The sequence below is a fragment of the Tursiops truncatus genome, unplaced genomic scaffold (assembly GCF_011762595.2).
Source record: "Tursiops truncatus isolate mTurTru1 unplaced genomic scaffold, mTurTru1.mat.Y mat_scaffold_82_arrow_ctg1, whole genome shotgun sequence".
In the NCBI taxonomy this organism is placed as follows: domain Eukaryota; kingdom Metazoa; phylum Chordata; class Mammalia; order Artiodactyla; family Delphinidae; genus Tursiops; species Tursiops truncatus.
The window spans coordinates 105,640-121,419 of record NW_022983427.1 but is presented as its reverse complement, the minus strand read 5'-3'; the positions used below and the strand labels follow the sequence as shown (position 1 = coordinate 121,419).

At 48.4% G+C, this 15,780-nt stretch overlaps 1 protein-coding gene and 1 pseudogene across 2 annotated transcripts; one reads left to right on the top strand and one right to left on the bottom strand.

Annotated features, from left to right (window-relative positions):
* Positions 1 to 3,873: 3,873 nt before the first annotated feature.
* On the bottom strand, positions 3,874 to 5,668 carry LOC141277793 (nuclear envelope pore membrane protein POM 121-like). 2 transcript variants are annotated; one of them, XM_073799848.1, is made up of 2 exons: positions 5,579 to 5,668; positions 3,874 to 5,308 (listed from the first exon to the last, which is right to left on the bottom strand). In XM_073799848.1, the coding sequence occupies exon 2, from the start codon at positions 5,281 to 5,283 to the stop codon at positions 3,901 to 3,903; it is 1,383 nt and encodes a 460-aa protein (XP_073655949.1). In that variant the 5' UTR covers positions 5,284 to 5,308; positions 5,579 to 5,668; the 3' UTR covers positions 3,874 to 3,900. The 2 variants fall into 2 exon arrangements, with proteins under 2 accessions (XP_073655949.1, XP_073655948.1); XM_073799847.1 differs by having other exon boundaries at positions 3,874 to 5,348; positions 5,579 to 5,667.
* Positions 5,669 to 9,616: 3,948 nt separating this feature from the next.
* LOC117310971 (U2 spliceosomal RNA) lies at positions 9,617 to 9,720 on the top strand (annotated as a pseudogene).
* Positions 9,721 to 15,780: the final 6,060 nt, after the last annotated feature.

Sequence of the window (15,780 nt, the reverse complement as noted above, 5' to 3'; positions counted from 1 at the left end):
TGTTGGCTCAGACCCCTCCTGTCCTTGGAGCAACCATGGGGCAGGCAGGAGGATTGGGGTCATGGAGGGAGGAGAGCCCTGGGCTCAGGGGTCCAGAGCACCATCTAGAGGATTCAGGGGTTCAGGGATTTCTGTCCCAGGGAACCAACTACATTCCTGTCCCACATCCATCTGTCATCAGCTTTGCGACTCCGGGAAAGTCACTTAAAATCTCAACATTTTCGTGCCATGTACCATAAAATATGGTTCACAGCACCTGCCATGAGTTCCCCACGGGGCTGATGTGGGGATCACAGGAGGTGATGACAGATATTCTTCACAAGCTCTAAAGCATCACACCCATAACCTTCCCCACTCCCCTGCCCTGTGGCATCCAGGTCCCCTCTCTGGAGGCAGCACTACCACATTTCTTGCTTATTCTTCCAGACATTTAATATTTGCACACTTAGGTAGCATTTATGAAGTAACCATCATTTTTCATCAGGGTCTACCTGATTTGCTGTATTAAGCTTCATCATGTAATACTAATAAGTGGGCCCTATTGACATTTCCATTATCAGAGAACAAGGAACTGAGGACACAGGGTCTGCATAACTTTCCCAGGTTCATGTGGCTTCTGGTATGATTTGAATCCAGACCATCAGGCACCAGCCCCCACTCTGTCGGTCACTGTGCTGTGCTCCCTTTCTGTATTATCTCACTAAATAAAGTCATGTCCCCGTGCAGTCAGGCTGCTGGCTATTTTAAGGGCACACCACATTGCAACACCCTCTTCTCAGCCCAGCTTCGATTCACTTGACTCCCCTAGACTCCCCTAGGAGGCTGGTGAACAAAGAGAACAGACGTGTGACCTGGGAATGAATTGACACCTCTGCATGGTCTTCTCCCAGCAACTTATCATTAGTTCTCTCAGTTTTTGTTGTGTTTTCCTGGATCATGACTCGGGTACCAAGAAGAAAAGGAAGATTATAAAGGAGTCAAACACAGGATGCACAAGAATATCATCTGCGATCAAGATAATCTGCTGGCCATCTGCAGCGGTGGTTCAGGCACATCAGAATCAGCATCTGGCCAAACAACAGGGTAGGGACACAAATAGCACCCCCACTAACCACTCCATTGAAGGTACTGTGGAAATAATACCAGCAAGTAGATTCAGGAGCAATGGCTGTAGTTTGTACAGCAGAGCCTGGATCTGGTTGAGGGAGGATTGGGCAGGGAAGGTGCCCACTCAGAGCCGGTGCAGCCACTGCCCGCTCTTAGGCAGGCCTTAGTCCAAGCTGCTCAGATGATTGGTCAGTTTCTAGTCAGTGAGACCCTGGGGGCCTGTAAACCTCATCTGTTAAGCCACCAAAACACCAGCCCAGTAGACCCTGTTCCCAGCTAATGAATATTAACTGCTCATCATCCAGGTTTGATCAGTTGAAGATGATGCTAATTCTCTGTGCAACTGTCATGTGGGCAGTTGGTTTGGACTGTCCTGGGTTTTGAGTCAGTTAGGGAGTCAAGTAGACTACTGGTCATTCAGGGTGGTCACCTGACCACCAGGAAGTCTCACTGCAAATCAGCTGCTAGAATCAAGTGCTGAGGGGGAAGGGAGGGGAGATGCACACATATTTGGATACCCCGGTCCATCAGGGGGTCTGCATTTGGGGGAAAGACATTGTATTTGGGATCAGGGATTGAAACGTAGAGCCAGGAGGTAGGTCCAGATTTGAGCCATTCTCTTGGGCCAGGCACCTCCTCCGAGTACCAGCTGTCTCCCTGCAGCATCCTTGGGGCAGGAGGATGTGGGAAAGGGAGCGAGGAGAGCTCTTGGTTTGTGTATCCAGGGCATGATCTCATGTCCATGTGTTCAGGAATCTCTATCCCTCCCCTGCCTCAGACCCATCACTCATCAGTGTTGTGACTCTGGGCAAGTTACTCAATCTGTCTAAATTTCAGTGCCCTGAACCATAAAATATGGGTCACAGCCCCTACTCTGCCCACCCCACAGTGCATCACAAGAAATAATATTCTTTCCATGAGCTCTAAAACTTCTTACTCATGTCATCAATGTGAAAAAGTAGGCTCTATCCTCCTGTTTGTAGCCTCCTAGGTGCCCTTTCTGGAGACGACCTACTTATTCTTCCAGGCATTTAATACTTGAACATTTATGTAGGTAGCACTTATGAAGTACCCATCATTTTTCTTCAGGCTTTGTATTTACTAATTTTTAGCCTCAGAACATAATACGAATAAGCAGGTCCTACTAATATTTCCATATCCCTGGCCAGGGAACTGAGAAACAGAAGGACTAAGTAACTAACCTTCCTAGGTATACGTGGCGTTCAAATAGTCTTTCTATCTATCTATCTATCTATCTATATCTGGATATGTCACATTTTCTTTATCCATTCACCTGTTGGACACTTAGTTGTTTCCTAGTCTTGCTTTGCCTATTTTATTTTATTTTTTTACACACGCTGCATGACATGCGGGCCTTAATTCCCTGACCAGGGATCAAACCCATGCCCCCTGCAGTGGAAGTGTGGAGTCTTAACCACTGCACCACCAGGGAAGTCCCCTGCTTTGCCTATTTTAGAATCAGATTATTTGTTTTTGTTTGTTTGTTTGTTATTTGCTATGGAGTTGTTTGAATTCCTTATAGATTTTGGATATTAACCTCTTATCATACATGTGGTTAACAAATATTTTTTCCCATTCCTAGGTTGCCTTTTCATTTTGTTGATTGTTTCTTTTGCTCTCCAGGAGCTTTTTAGTTTGATGTAGTCCCATTGGTTGCTTTTTGTTTTTGTTGCTTGTGGTTTTGTTGTCATATCCAAAAAATCATCACCAAGACCAATGTTAAGGAGCTTTCTCTTTATGTTCTCTTCTAGGAGTTTTACACTTTCAGGTCTTACATTTAAGTCTTTAATTCATTTCAAGTTAATTTTTACAAATGGTGTAAGATAGGGGTCCACTTTCTTTGTTTTGCATGTGGGTATCCAGTTTTGCCAACACCATTTACTGAAGAGACTATCTTTTCCCTGTTGAGTATTCTTGGATCCCTGTCAATTAGTTGCCTGTATGTGTGTGGATTTATTTCTCGGCTCTTGATTCTGTTGCATGGTGTATGTGTCTGTTTTCATGCCAGTACCATACTATTTTGATTACTCTAGCTTTGTAGTATAATTTGAAATCAGGAAAAGTGTTGCCTCCAGCTTTGTTCTTCTTTCTCAGGGTTGCTGTGGCTTTTGAAGTCTATTGCAGTTCCATACGAATTTTAGGATTGTTCTTTCTATTTATGTAAAAAATGTCATTGGAATTTTGATAGGGATTGCACTGGATCTGTAGATTGTTTTAGGTTGTATGGACATATACTCTCCGAGTGAGATGTGCATGTAAATGATTTGTCTAAGACCTATTAAAGCAAAACAAAAAAAGTCAAAGAAACTGCTACATTAGAAAATACTAAACGTGTAGAGTATGGGCGGCTGGTGTGTGCTCGGGATGACCCAGCCCCCTCCAGGCCAGAGAAGTGGGTGGGAAGTAGCAATTACAACAGACAAGGATGACCCTCCCTGTTTACCCCTCCCTCTGGGCCCATTTTATTCCAGGCTGCATCGTTTAAACTCAAAACACACTTTTAATATAGGGCCCTTGTAGCCATCTTGTTGTGCTACTCTTCACAACCCATGAGCAGGGTCACAGGAAACTGTCAACAGGTCTGGCTTTCCATGTTACCACTCATACAAGCCAGTGCTTTTCCACACTTGATCTACAGATCACAGACACGTGAGGATTATGCAAAAGAACAAGAACAAAGCTTTATTGTAAGTTTCACATCGAAACAGGGTCCACACGAGGCCCAGCCTGGGAGGAGGTGGACACTGATGGCCTCACCCCAAAGTTATTGGCTCAGGCCAACTTCCTCCTCTTAAACCCCAAGGTAATGAATCGCGACCTGGAGGAGAATGACTTGGTCGATGGCCCAGTGGTTTTTTGTCCAGCCAAGCCCTGGGCAGGTGATGAGGGGGCCCTAAGAGCAAGGCTGCACCTTGCTGTGCCCACTGCGGAGCTGAGGCTGATAGGAGTAGAGGCTGGATCCGACACACCCCTAAAGTCAGCCTTGGCTGGGCATGGGCTGCGCCCTCTGCTGGAAGTAGGGGGGCCCTGCCTGGGTGGGCCCCCAGGGATGTGATGTAAGATGGGGGCAGTAGTGCCTCCAAACCTAGGCTGCTTCTTAGGGCTAGGTCCCATGGTCACCGTGGGGTGGCTCTGGTGAGGCGGGCCCCAGGAGTTCAGGCCCATGCTGCCCCCATTGCTGTGTGTGGTGCTCGGGGGCCCCCTCTTTCTTGCCGTAACTCTGAGAGCTGCAAACATGCAGCTCAGATCTGCGGGGCCGCCCAAAGCTGGGGGGCTTGGAGCAGAGGCAAAGGCTGGAGCTTTCCGTTTCCTGGGGAAGAGCTGGGGAGAGCTGCCCAGGTCCCCGATGGCATAGGTCTCATCCCGCAGCGCACTGTTGATGCGCCGGAACGCTGCTTCCTTCTCCGAGTCTAGGTCTTCGGCGGTGACCCGGAAACCCGGCTCAGGGGCTGGGGGCAGCCTCAGAGGCTCCCCTCGCCTGTGCGGCAGCAGAGGAATCCTGCGTTTTCGGGGCCTGGGACTGTCAGATGTGCAGGAGCCCTTCCTCCAGGGCCCTTTCTGCCCTCTTGCTGCCTCTGCATTTTTGTCAGGCTGGCTTTTCCTCTGGTAAACCACCGGAGCTGCAGAGGGCGATGGAGGGCCCTCCTCGCCCCCTGTCTTCGCAGACTTCTGGGGCAGCCCTTGCGGTATGGCGGGACCCCTCCTTCTTTCCACTAGCGGGAAACCTCGGGTGGAGCTATATGAGCTCGTGATGGCGTTTCTTTGGGGGCAGGAACTCACACAAGAGGTCTGCTGTTTCCTGGCGGATCTGTCCTCTGCCCACTTGGCGTGGAGGTCTCTCTGCAGAGGTCCAGGCCTGGGCACGAAGAAAGAGCCCCCCAGGGGCGTAAATGCAGATCGTGCGCCCCCGGTGTCATCGGGGCCGCTTCTCTGGTCTTCGTTCCTCCCTGTGATTGTGGGGACTTCCTCCTGCTCGGCCATCCCTTGCCCGCTCTCCTCCAGGGCCCTCAACACCGTCTTCTCTGTGCTGTAGTTGTAGTTCGGGACACAGCTGGGTGTCGTGGCCGGCACTGGCTGTCCCTGCGCCACACTGACAGTGACTGTGTCCACTGCGGACACTGAGCTGCGGGACGTCGTGGAGGTGCGAGCACCCATCTCTGCCTTCTTCCGATGGCCTCGCCTGAAGATGGAGATAAGGATCCCCATAAGGAGTGCAGCGTCTGCGGGATGGTAGAATGGGGTCTCAGAGACTCTGTGGCAAAGCGTAGATGCAGAGTCACTGGACACTTGTGGGCTGGCCTGCGAGTGGATAGCCGGCCATAGACAGCTGGGTGACCCGGGCCGGCCACGGGAAGTCGGTGGGCGCGGGGAGCGGGCTGGGGGCAGCCGAGCCCTCCTGGCAGGTGCTGGTCCCCCAGTGCCCGGGACGAGGGTGAGGGGCAGGGCCTACCTAAGTAACTGCTCCTAGAGAACATGGGTGAGGTCGGTCCGTGGATAGAGAGGTGGGCTCCGAGCACTCTCCTTCAGCTGCCAACTCGGCCAAAAGCGGAGTGCGCTCTCTTTGGCCTGTTGCCTTTTTATACTCTGAAACCTGTGAGCGAACAATGGGCGTGCGTTGGCGGGGCGCAAAAGTTTAGGGAGGGGTGGCGCATGTGCAGAGTACACGTCAGGCCCTGGGGCGCACAGGTGAGGATGCGCGCCCCTGGACCGTCTAGCGCTTCTGAATCTCCCCGGGGGTCTGAGGGCTGGAGGTGTTTGCCTTGAGGGTGATGAGCTTCTTGGCAGGACAGCTGGCCCTTCTCCCCTGGCCGTGCCCCAGTGCTGTCGGGGTAACTAACTGTACTGGACGGGATCCCCGCCCAGCAAAGTGGGGCAAGGTCGCTGGCTGTGCAGCTCCCACAAGAGGCGGCAGCTTTGGCAGCAGCGCCTCTGCGTCCTCCTGCCCTTTCCCCTGGCGGCACTGGAGGGGAGAGCCGCTAAGAACGGAAGTGCCCACACCATCCAGATCCTGCTGGGGTGACACCTGAAGTGGTGACCAGGGCTGGCTGAGAGGGCCATACTTACCATATGACCCAAAAACCCACTCCTAGGCAATTAACCAAGAGAAAAACTTTTCACAAAACACATATGTGAATGTTTTAGCTATCTTGTCCACAATTCCTAAATATAGGACTATTGAGGTTATCCAATTTTCTTGAGTTTGTCATTTTTTAATTGTTCTTGGAATAACACTATGTATACGTATTGTTTCACAGTCTAGAGTTAATATTTTACCAATTAAATAAAATTCAGAAGGCTTACATCCATATAGATTCTTTTACCTTCCACTCTTTGTTATAGCTGTCATATGTGTCACATTTATATGACGTCAACGCCACCCTCTGAGACTGTGGTATCCTTTTTTCATACATATACAGGGAATTGCCTGGCGGTCCAGTGGTTAGGACTCAGCACTTTCACTGCTGGGGCCCCGGGTTCAGTCCCTGGTAGGGGAACTAAGATCCCGCAGGCCACGCAGGCGTGGCCAAAAAAAAAAAAAAAAAGTCATACATATACAAAATAATGTAAGAGGATAATTTTTCCAGATACTTGCCATTTTTGTTGCCCTTCCTTTGTTCCTGAAGTTGCAAGCTTACTTCTTTCTTGTGTCATTTCACTTCAGCCTGAAGAAGTTCCTTTCATGTAATATTGTTATAGCAAATTGTCTGGTGATGAATTCTCTTAGTTTTCTCTCATCTCCATCAGACTTCATTTTGGCTTTTGTTTGACTTTCAGTCTTTAAGGATATCCTTGCTTTAAGGATATCATATCCTGGTTGGTCTTTTCCTTTAATACTTTAAAGATGTTATTCCATTCTTTTCTGGTCTCTGTTTTCTGATGAGAAATCACAGTCCTTCAAGTTGACATTCTGTGATGTATAACAGGTCGGTTATACAAGATTATTCTTCACCTTGGCTTTTTTATCAGGTTGTGTGTCAGGGTGAAGCTTTCTGAGCTTAGGTCTGTGTCTTGAAATCAGTGACGTTTTCAACTATTCTTTTCCTCATATATTTTCTTCTGCACCTTTCCTTCAGACCCTCCAACGGCACAAAAGTTAGAACTTGCAATATTGTTTCACATGTCTCTGAGACTTAATTTTTGTTCAGTCATTTATCCCCCTTCAATTGTCACCCAAGCAGGATCTGGTTGGCTTGGGCACTTCTGGGTTTTTTTTTTTTTTTTTTTTTTTTTGCACTTCTGTTCTTAGCGGCTCTCTCCTCCAATGTTACCAGGTGGGAGGGCAGGCGGACGCACAGCCGCTGATGCCAAATCTGCCACCTCGGGCGGCGGCTGCTGAGCCAGGTACCCTGCTCTCCAGCTTTCCTGCTCTGGTGGCCGGGGACCCATCCTGTACAGTTAGAGCCGGCCGGGAGAGAAGGGGCAGCTGCCCTGCCAAGAAGCTCATCACCCTCAAGGCAAACACCTCCAGCCCTCAGACCCCCGGGGAGATTCAGAAGCGCTAAACGGTCCAGGGGCGCGCATCCTCACCTGTGCGCCCCAGGGCCTGACGTGTACTCTGCGCATGCGCCACCCCTCCCTAAACTTTTGCGCCCCGCCAACGCACGCCCATTGTTCGCTCACAGGTTTCAGAGTATAAAAAGGCAACAGGCCAAAGAGAGCGCACTCCGCTTTTGGCCGAGTTGGCAGCTGAAGGAGAGTGCTCGGAGCCCAGCTCTCTAACCAAGGACCAACCTCACCCAAGTTCTCTAGGGGCAGTTACTTAGGTAGGCCCTGCCCCTCACCCTCACACCGGGCACTGGGGGACCAGCACCTGCCAGGAGGGTTCGGCTGCCCCCAGCCCGCTCCCCGCGCCCACCGACTTCCCGTGGCCGGCCCGGGTCACCCAGCTGTCTATGGCCGGCTATCCACTCGCAGGCCAGCCCACAAGTGTCCAGTGACTCTGCATCTACGCTTTGCCACAGAGTCTCTGAGACCCCATTCTACCATCCCGCAGACGCTGCACTCCTTATGGGGATCCTTATCTCCATCTTCAGGCGAGGCCATCAGAAGAAGGCAGAGATGGGTGCTCGCACCTCCACGACGTCCCGCAGCTCAGTGTCCGCAGTGGACACAGTCACTGTCAGTGTGGCGCAGGGACAGCCAGTGCCGGCCACGACACCCAGCTGTGTCCCGAACTACAACTACAGCACAGAGAAGACGGTGTTGAGGGCCCTGGAGGAGAGCGGGCAAGGGATGGCCGAGCAGGAGGAAGTCCCCACAGTCACAGGGAGGAACGAAGACCAGAGAAGCGGCCCCGATGACACCGGGGGCGCACGATCTGCATTTAGGCCCCCTGGGGGGCTCTTTCTTCGTGCCCAGGCCTGGACCTCTGCAGAGAGACCTCCACGCCAAGTGGGCAGAAGACAGATCCACCAGGAAACTGTAGACCACTTGTATGAGCTCCTGCCCCCAAAGAAACGCCATCACGAGCTCATATAGCTCCACCCGAGGTTTCCCGCCAGTGAAGAGAAGGAGGGGTCCCACCATACCGCAAGGGCTGCCCCAGAAGTCTGCAAAGAAAGGGAGCAAGGAGGGCCCTCCATCGCCCTCTGCAGCTCCGGTGGTTTCCCAGAGGAAAAACCAGCCTGACAAAGATGCAGAGACAAGAGTGCAGAAAGGGCCCTGGAGGAATGGCTCCTGCACATCTGACAGTCCCAGGCCCCGAAAACGCAGGATTCCTCTGCTGCCGCACCGGCAAGGGGAGCCTCTGAGGCTGCCCCCAGGCCCTGAGCTGGGTTTCCCTGTTGCCGCTGAAGACCTAGACTCCGAGAAGGAAGCACCGTTCCGGCGCATCAACAGTGCGCTGCGGGGTGAGACCTAGGCCACTGGTGGCCTGGGCGCCATGCAGCCTTCCTGTCCCTTTCTGCTGCCTGCTGCAGGGGCTGCTTCTCCGCAGAAAATGTTTCATAGTTATTTCTATTTTAATATGATCATGGTACATTAAAATGTATTAGTGCTTGCCTGTGAACACTAAGGTCACTTGACTTGTAATTTTCTATATTGTTCTATATTTTTGTGACTAAAGGCATTACTTGGGGTAATTAAAAGAATATCTTGAAGCGATTTTGGCTTTTGATCTGCCACTAATTCCTATTTAACCTTAATTCAGGGGTCGGATTCTTTGACCCAAGGAAACAGAATAGTATAAAAAGAAAGAATGTGAGTGTCAGATGATGGCAGTGATTAAGTATAGCAAGAGACGCCTTTGCAAAAGTTAGTGTTGGTCCCAGAAGACTCTCACTTAGCTGTGTGACCCTGGGCAAGTCACTTCACCTAAATCTCTGAATTATAGGGCTGTACTGATGATTTAAAAGTGACTGAGCACGGTGGACACTCGGAAATCCTGGGTTCTCAATAAAGCCACTGCCCTGCTCTTTGGTCCTTTGGAATTACTAGATTAGTAAAATTTATACTTGACAGTAATTTTCGCTTAAAGTTTATTTTGTCTATTTCATCTCAGCCTTTCGGCTAAGATCAAGTGTAGTATCTGTTCTTGTCAATTTAAATAGCAAGAGAAAAGAAAGGAAAATAACGGGCATGCCCCCACACTTTTCAGACAATAGGAGCCTCTTAACCTGTTCCTTTGTCCAGAGACACAGGCCATTTCTCAGTGAAGGCCTCTGCCATCACTGAGGTTGCAGGGGAGATGTGGTAACTGGGAAGAAAAAGACCAATGGGGATGACCCCCTCACTCCTCAACATCCAAGCCCCCCACTTTCTCACTTGTCTGGCTAGAAATAAAAGGTTGATCCCATGGTTTTAACTTTCAGCTGTTGCTGGACTTTGGGTGCCTTGCGTAAACTGGGAGACAGAGACAGGAAAAAACCCCACCATAATCACCCTGTTATGGGCTGTTATTCAACTTTGGACTTCCAGGCCCCATCTGCCTGTTAGCGTTCACTTCTTAGAGTTTCAAGTGCATGCTGTTTGTCCTCTATCTTGCCCCATGCGGCTCTCAAGCCCTCGTAATATGACCACATTTCTCGTGCCACATGTAAAAATTCTAACACTTTGCAGATACTGAATTAAAAATCTATTATTTACATTGACTTCACCATTTTCATTTTCCTGGTGTGTTCATTAGAAAATTCAAAATTACATAAGTGCCTGGCATTATGTATTTTTTGGTGAGCAGTGATCCAGAGGATGGAAATGTATGCCTCCTTCGACTCCTTAAACTTAACCCCACTCTGGGGCAATGTCCCAGCCAGGCAGAAACTGCAGTGTGTCTTGGAGAAGGTCTTTTGCATTGAGATAGTAGGATGCACTTTTAGCTTCAAGAACTTGGATGTTGTTGAGTTTAACCTGGTATAAATTCAAATTAGAGTGTTTTAATTTTAGGATATTAAAGGTAATCCCCATGGTAAACACAAAGAAAATAGCTATAGAATAGTCCCAAAAGGAAGTGAGAAAGTAATTTAAATATTTTATTGTAAGAAATCAGCTAAACACACACAACGAAAGATAGGAATGCAGGAAATGAGGGGCAAAAAAGCTTTGGGCAGATGGAAAAGAAACAGCACAATAGCAGAAATAAGTCTTTTTTTTGTCAGCAGTTACTTTAAATATAAATGGATTAAACACTCCAATCAAAATACAGAGATTGGCGGAATAGGTAAAAACATATGATCCAACTATATGCTGTCTACAAGAGACTTAATTGAGATCAAAAGACTCAAGCAGGTTGAAAGTTAAAGGATAGAAAAAGGAATTCCAACCTCAGTGAGAAAACTCAAATAGTAACCAAAAGAGAGCTGGAGTGTCTATACCAATATCAGACAAAATAGACTTTGAATTTAAAATGGATGAAAGAGTTAAATATAAGAGTTAAACTATACAAAGTTCTGAAGAAAAAAAGAGGTAAATCTTCATAGTCTTGGATTTGGCAATGAACTCTTAAATATGATAGCAAAAGCACAGGCAACAAAAGGAAAAAGAAATTGGACTTTATCAAAATTAAAATCCTTTGTGTTTCAAAGAACACCATCAAGAAAGACATAATACAACCTTCAGAATGAAGGAAAATGTTTGCAAGTCATATATCAGATAAAGCCTAGTATTCAGAATATGTAAAGAACACTGGCAACTCAATAAAATGTCAAATAACCAAATTTTAAGAATGAGAAAAAGAATCTGCATAGATACTGCTCCAAAGAAGAGACACAAATTGCCAATAAGCACATGAAAACATGTCCAAAATTATTAGTCAAAATCATGCAAACTGAAACCACAGTGAGATACCACTTCATACCCAGTATTGTGCCATATAATTTTTTTAAAAACAAGGGTTGGCAATGATGTGGGGAAATTGGCACTTTCAAGCATCGCTGGTGCAAATATGAAAAAGAAAATAGTTTGGCCATTCCTCAAAAAGTTCAACACAGAGATACAGTATGGCCCAGGAACTCCACTCCCAGGTATATGTCCAGGAGAAATAAAAAACATATGTTCACACAAAAACTTGTACATGAGTGTTACATTGTCGTATCATTATTCATAATAGTCAAAAAGTGGAAACAACCCAACTATTCACCAACTGAGGAATGGAAAAATAAAATGTGTTATATCCATACAATGAATATTATTCAGCCATTAAAAGGGTGAAGGACAGATACATGCTACAACCTGGATGCACCTTGAATACATTTTGCTTACTGCAAAAGTCAGACACAGAAGTCCGCACATTGTGTGGTTCTTTTCATATGAAATGTCCAGCATAGGAAAATCAATAGGGACAGAAAGACCCAGGGCTGGGGTGAAAGGGGAGGACAGAATGAGAATGACTGATACTAGGTATGAGGTTTCTCTTGGGGATGATGAAAATGTACTGGAATTAGAGATGTTGATTGCAAAACCTGAGTACACTAAAAGCAGCCGAATCACACAGTTAATAAAAAATGTGGGGCTTCCCTGGTGACGCAGTGGTTGAGAGTCCGCCTGCCGGTGCAGGGGACGCGGGTTCATACCCTGGTCCGGGAAGATCCCACATGTCGCGTAAGCGGCTGGGCCCATGGGCCATGGCCACTGAGCCTGCGCGTCCGGAGCCTGTGCTCCGCAACGGGAGAGGCCACAGCAGTGAGAGGCCCGTGTACCGCCAAAAATATATATATATATGAATTGATGGAATATGGATTATATCTCAATCAAAAGATAATATGACAACATTTTTATAGTCATTACTCTTGATCAGTTTCAGGATGGAATTCCCACAGTGACTTCAATGGAGTGGCTTGTATGGGATGATATTTGAGGCTCAACCCTTTGGGACTAGATGTTCATTTTGAGCTGTTGAATGACGGTGAGGGCCAGCCAGTATATTTTCTTCACGGAGGATCAATCCCCATATGTATCCTTGGTTTGAATCCTTGTCTTTTTCTCTTCATATTCCTGAAACAAGTTCCTAGGAAATACATTCACAATAGTGAGAGGTGTTGACATCTTCCTGGCAAAAGCCTTAACTTATTCACAGGTGAAACTTCAGATCTCCTTATTACTAGCTGCCCGGGGAGTCCCCTGAAGCAAAGTAGGGCTTATGAAGATGGACCTTGCATTTGAGCGTGCACTTAAAATACCCAACAGGCTGATCACATGGGGAAAATAACTTTATTTACATGAGACAAGTACAAAGTCAGCACAACACAAAGAGGGAGAGTATGGGTGCTGGTGCCTGATGGCCTGAAATCAAATCCTATTTGAACGCCACGTGTACCTGGGAAGGTTAGTAACTTAGCCCTTCTGTTTCTCAGTTCCCTGGCCAGGGATATGGAAATATTAGTAGGACCTGCTTATTCGTATTATGTTCTGAGGCTAAAAATTAGTAAATACAAAGCCTGAAGAAAAATGATGGGTACTTCATAAGTGCTACCTACATAAATGTTCAAGTATTAAATGCCTGGAAGAATAAGTAGGTCGTCTCCAGAAAGGGCACCTAGGAGGCTACAAACAGGAGGATAGAGCCTACTTTTTCACATTGATGACATGAGTAAGAAGTTTTAGAGCTCATGGAAAGAATATTATTTCTTGTGATGCACTGTGGGGTGGGCAGAGTAGGGGCTGTGACCCATATTTTATGGTTCAGGGCACTGAAATTTAGACAGATTGAGTAACTTGCCCAGAGTCACAACACTGATGAGTGATGGGTCTGAGGCAGGGGAGGGATAGAGATTCCTGAACACATGGACATGAGATCATGCCCTGGATACACAAACCAAGAGCTCTCCTCACTCCCTTTCCCACATCCTCCTGCCCCAAGGATGCTGCAGGGAGACAGCTGGTACTCGGAGGAGGTGCCTGGCCCAAGAGAATGGCTCAAATCTGGACCCACCTCCTGGCTCTACGTTTCAATCCCTGACCCCAAATACAATGTCTTTCCCCCAAATGCAGACCCCCTGATGGACCGGGGTATCCAAATATGTGTGCATCTCCCCTCCCTTCCCCCTCAGCACTTGATTCTAGCAGCTGATTTGCAGTGAGACTTCCTGGTGGTCAGGTGACCACCCTGAATGACCAGTAGTCTACTTGACTCCCTAACTGACTCAAAACCCAGGACAGTCCAAACCAACTGCCCACATGACAGTTGCACAGAGAATTAGCATCATCTTCAACTGATCAAACCTGGATGATGAGCAGTTAATATTCATTAGCTGGGAACAGGGTCTACTGGGCTGGTGTTTTGGTGGCTTAACAGATGAGGTTTACATGCCCGCACGGTCTCACTGACTAGAAACTGACCAATCGTCTGAGCAGCTTGGACTAAGGCCTGCCTAAGAGCGGGCAGTGGCTGCACCGGCTCTGAGTGGGCACCTTCCCTGCCCAATCCTCCCTCAGCCAGATCCAGGCTCTGCTGTACAAACTACAGCCATTGCTCCTGAATCTACTTGCTGGTATTATTTCCACAGTACCTTCAATGGAGTGGTTAGTGGGGGTGCTATTTGTGTCCCTACCTTGTTGTTTGGCCAGATGCTGATTCTGATGTACCTGAACCACCGCTGCAGATGGCCAGCAGATTATCTTGATCGCAGATGATATTCTTGTGCATCCTGTGTTTGACTCCTTTATAATCTTCCTTTTCTTCTTGGTACCCGAGTCATGATCCTGGAAAACACGACAGAAACTGAGAGAACTATTGATATGTTGCTGGGAGAAGACCATGCAGAGGTGTCAATTCATTCCCAGGTCACACGTCTGTTCTCTTTGTTCACCAGCCTCCTAGGGGAGTCTAGGGGAGTCAAGTGAATCGAAGCTGGGCTGAGAAGAGGGTGTTGCAATGTGGTGTGCCCTTAAAATAGCCAGCAGCCTGACTGCACGGGGACATGACTTTATTTAGTGAGCTAATACAGAAAGGGAGCACGGCACAGTGACCGACAGAGTGGGGGCTGGTGCCTGATGGTCTGGATTCAAATCATACCAGAAGCCACATGAACCTGGGAAAGTTATGCAGACCCTCTGTCCTCAGTTCCTTGTTCTGTGATAATGGAAACGTTAATAGGGCCCACTTATTAGTATTACATGATGAAGCTTAATACAGCAAATCAGGTAGACCCTGATGAAAAATGATGGTTACTTCATAAGTTCTACCTAAGTGTGCAAATATTAAATGTCTGGAAGAATAAGCAAGAAATGTGGTAGTGCTGCCTCCAGAGAGGGGACCTGGATGCCACAGGGCAGGGGAGTGGGGAAGGTTATGGGTGTGATGCTTTAGAGCTTGTGAAGAATATCCGTCGTCATCTACTGTGATCCCCACATCAGCCCCGTGGGGAACTCATGGCAGGTGCTGTGAACCATATTTTATGGTACATGGCACGAAAATGTTGAGATTTTAAGTGACTTTCCCGGAGTCGCAAAGCTGATGACAGATGGATGTGGGACAGGAATGTAGTTGGTTCCCTGGGACAGAAATCCCTGAACCCCTGAATCCTCTAGATGGTGCTCTGGACCCCTGAGCCCAGGGCTCCCCTCCCTCCATGACCCCAATCCTCCTGCCTGCCCCATGGTTGCTCCAAGGACAGGAGGGGTCTGAGCCAACAGGAGGGCCCATGCCTGACCCGCTGCCTCCCTTACATGTTGATCCCTGACCCCACAGCTCTTAAATATCCCTGAAAGAAGGTCCCTTGAAGGATCAGGGGGTCCCATCTACGTCCCTCCTCCCTCAGCGTCTTCACACACTGGGTGAGCCTCCTGGTGGTCTGACCAGTGGTCGGCTTGTCTCCACGTGGCTCAGAGCCCTGGTCTCTCCAAGCCAGTTGCCCACATGGCACGTCTCTAACAAATTAGCTTGGTCTTCAACAACCAGCCCTGGATGCACAGGTAGTGCTGATTAATGAGGACAGTGGCCTGCTGGGCTGTGCTTGGTGGTTTAGTGGGTGAAGCTGGCGTGCCCCACTGTCGCCTGACTATTGATGTGAGCAACTGTCTGAGTAGCCTGGGCTACGGCCTGGCTGGGGAGGGGCCGTGGCTGCACTGGCTCTGAGGGCGCACCTTCCCTGCTCATCCTTCCTCATCAAAATCCAGCCCCTACAAACTCCTCATCCATCCCTAGACCCTGCAGTGGCACAGGAGAGAGGCCCATGCCCTTCTAGAGGGACCCCTCCATAGCCACAGCCTAGAGACCCC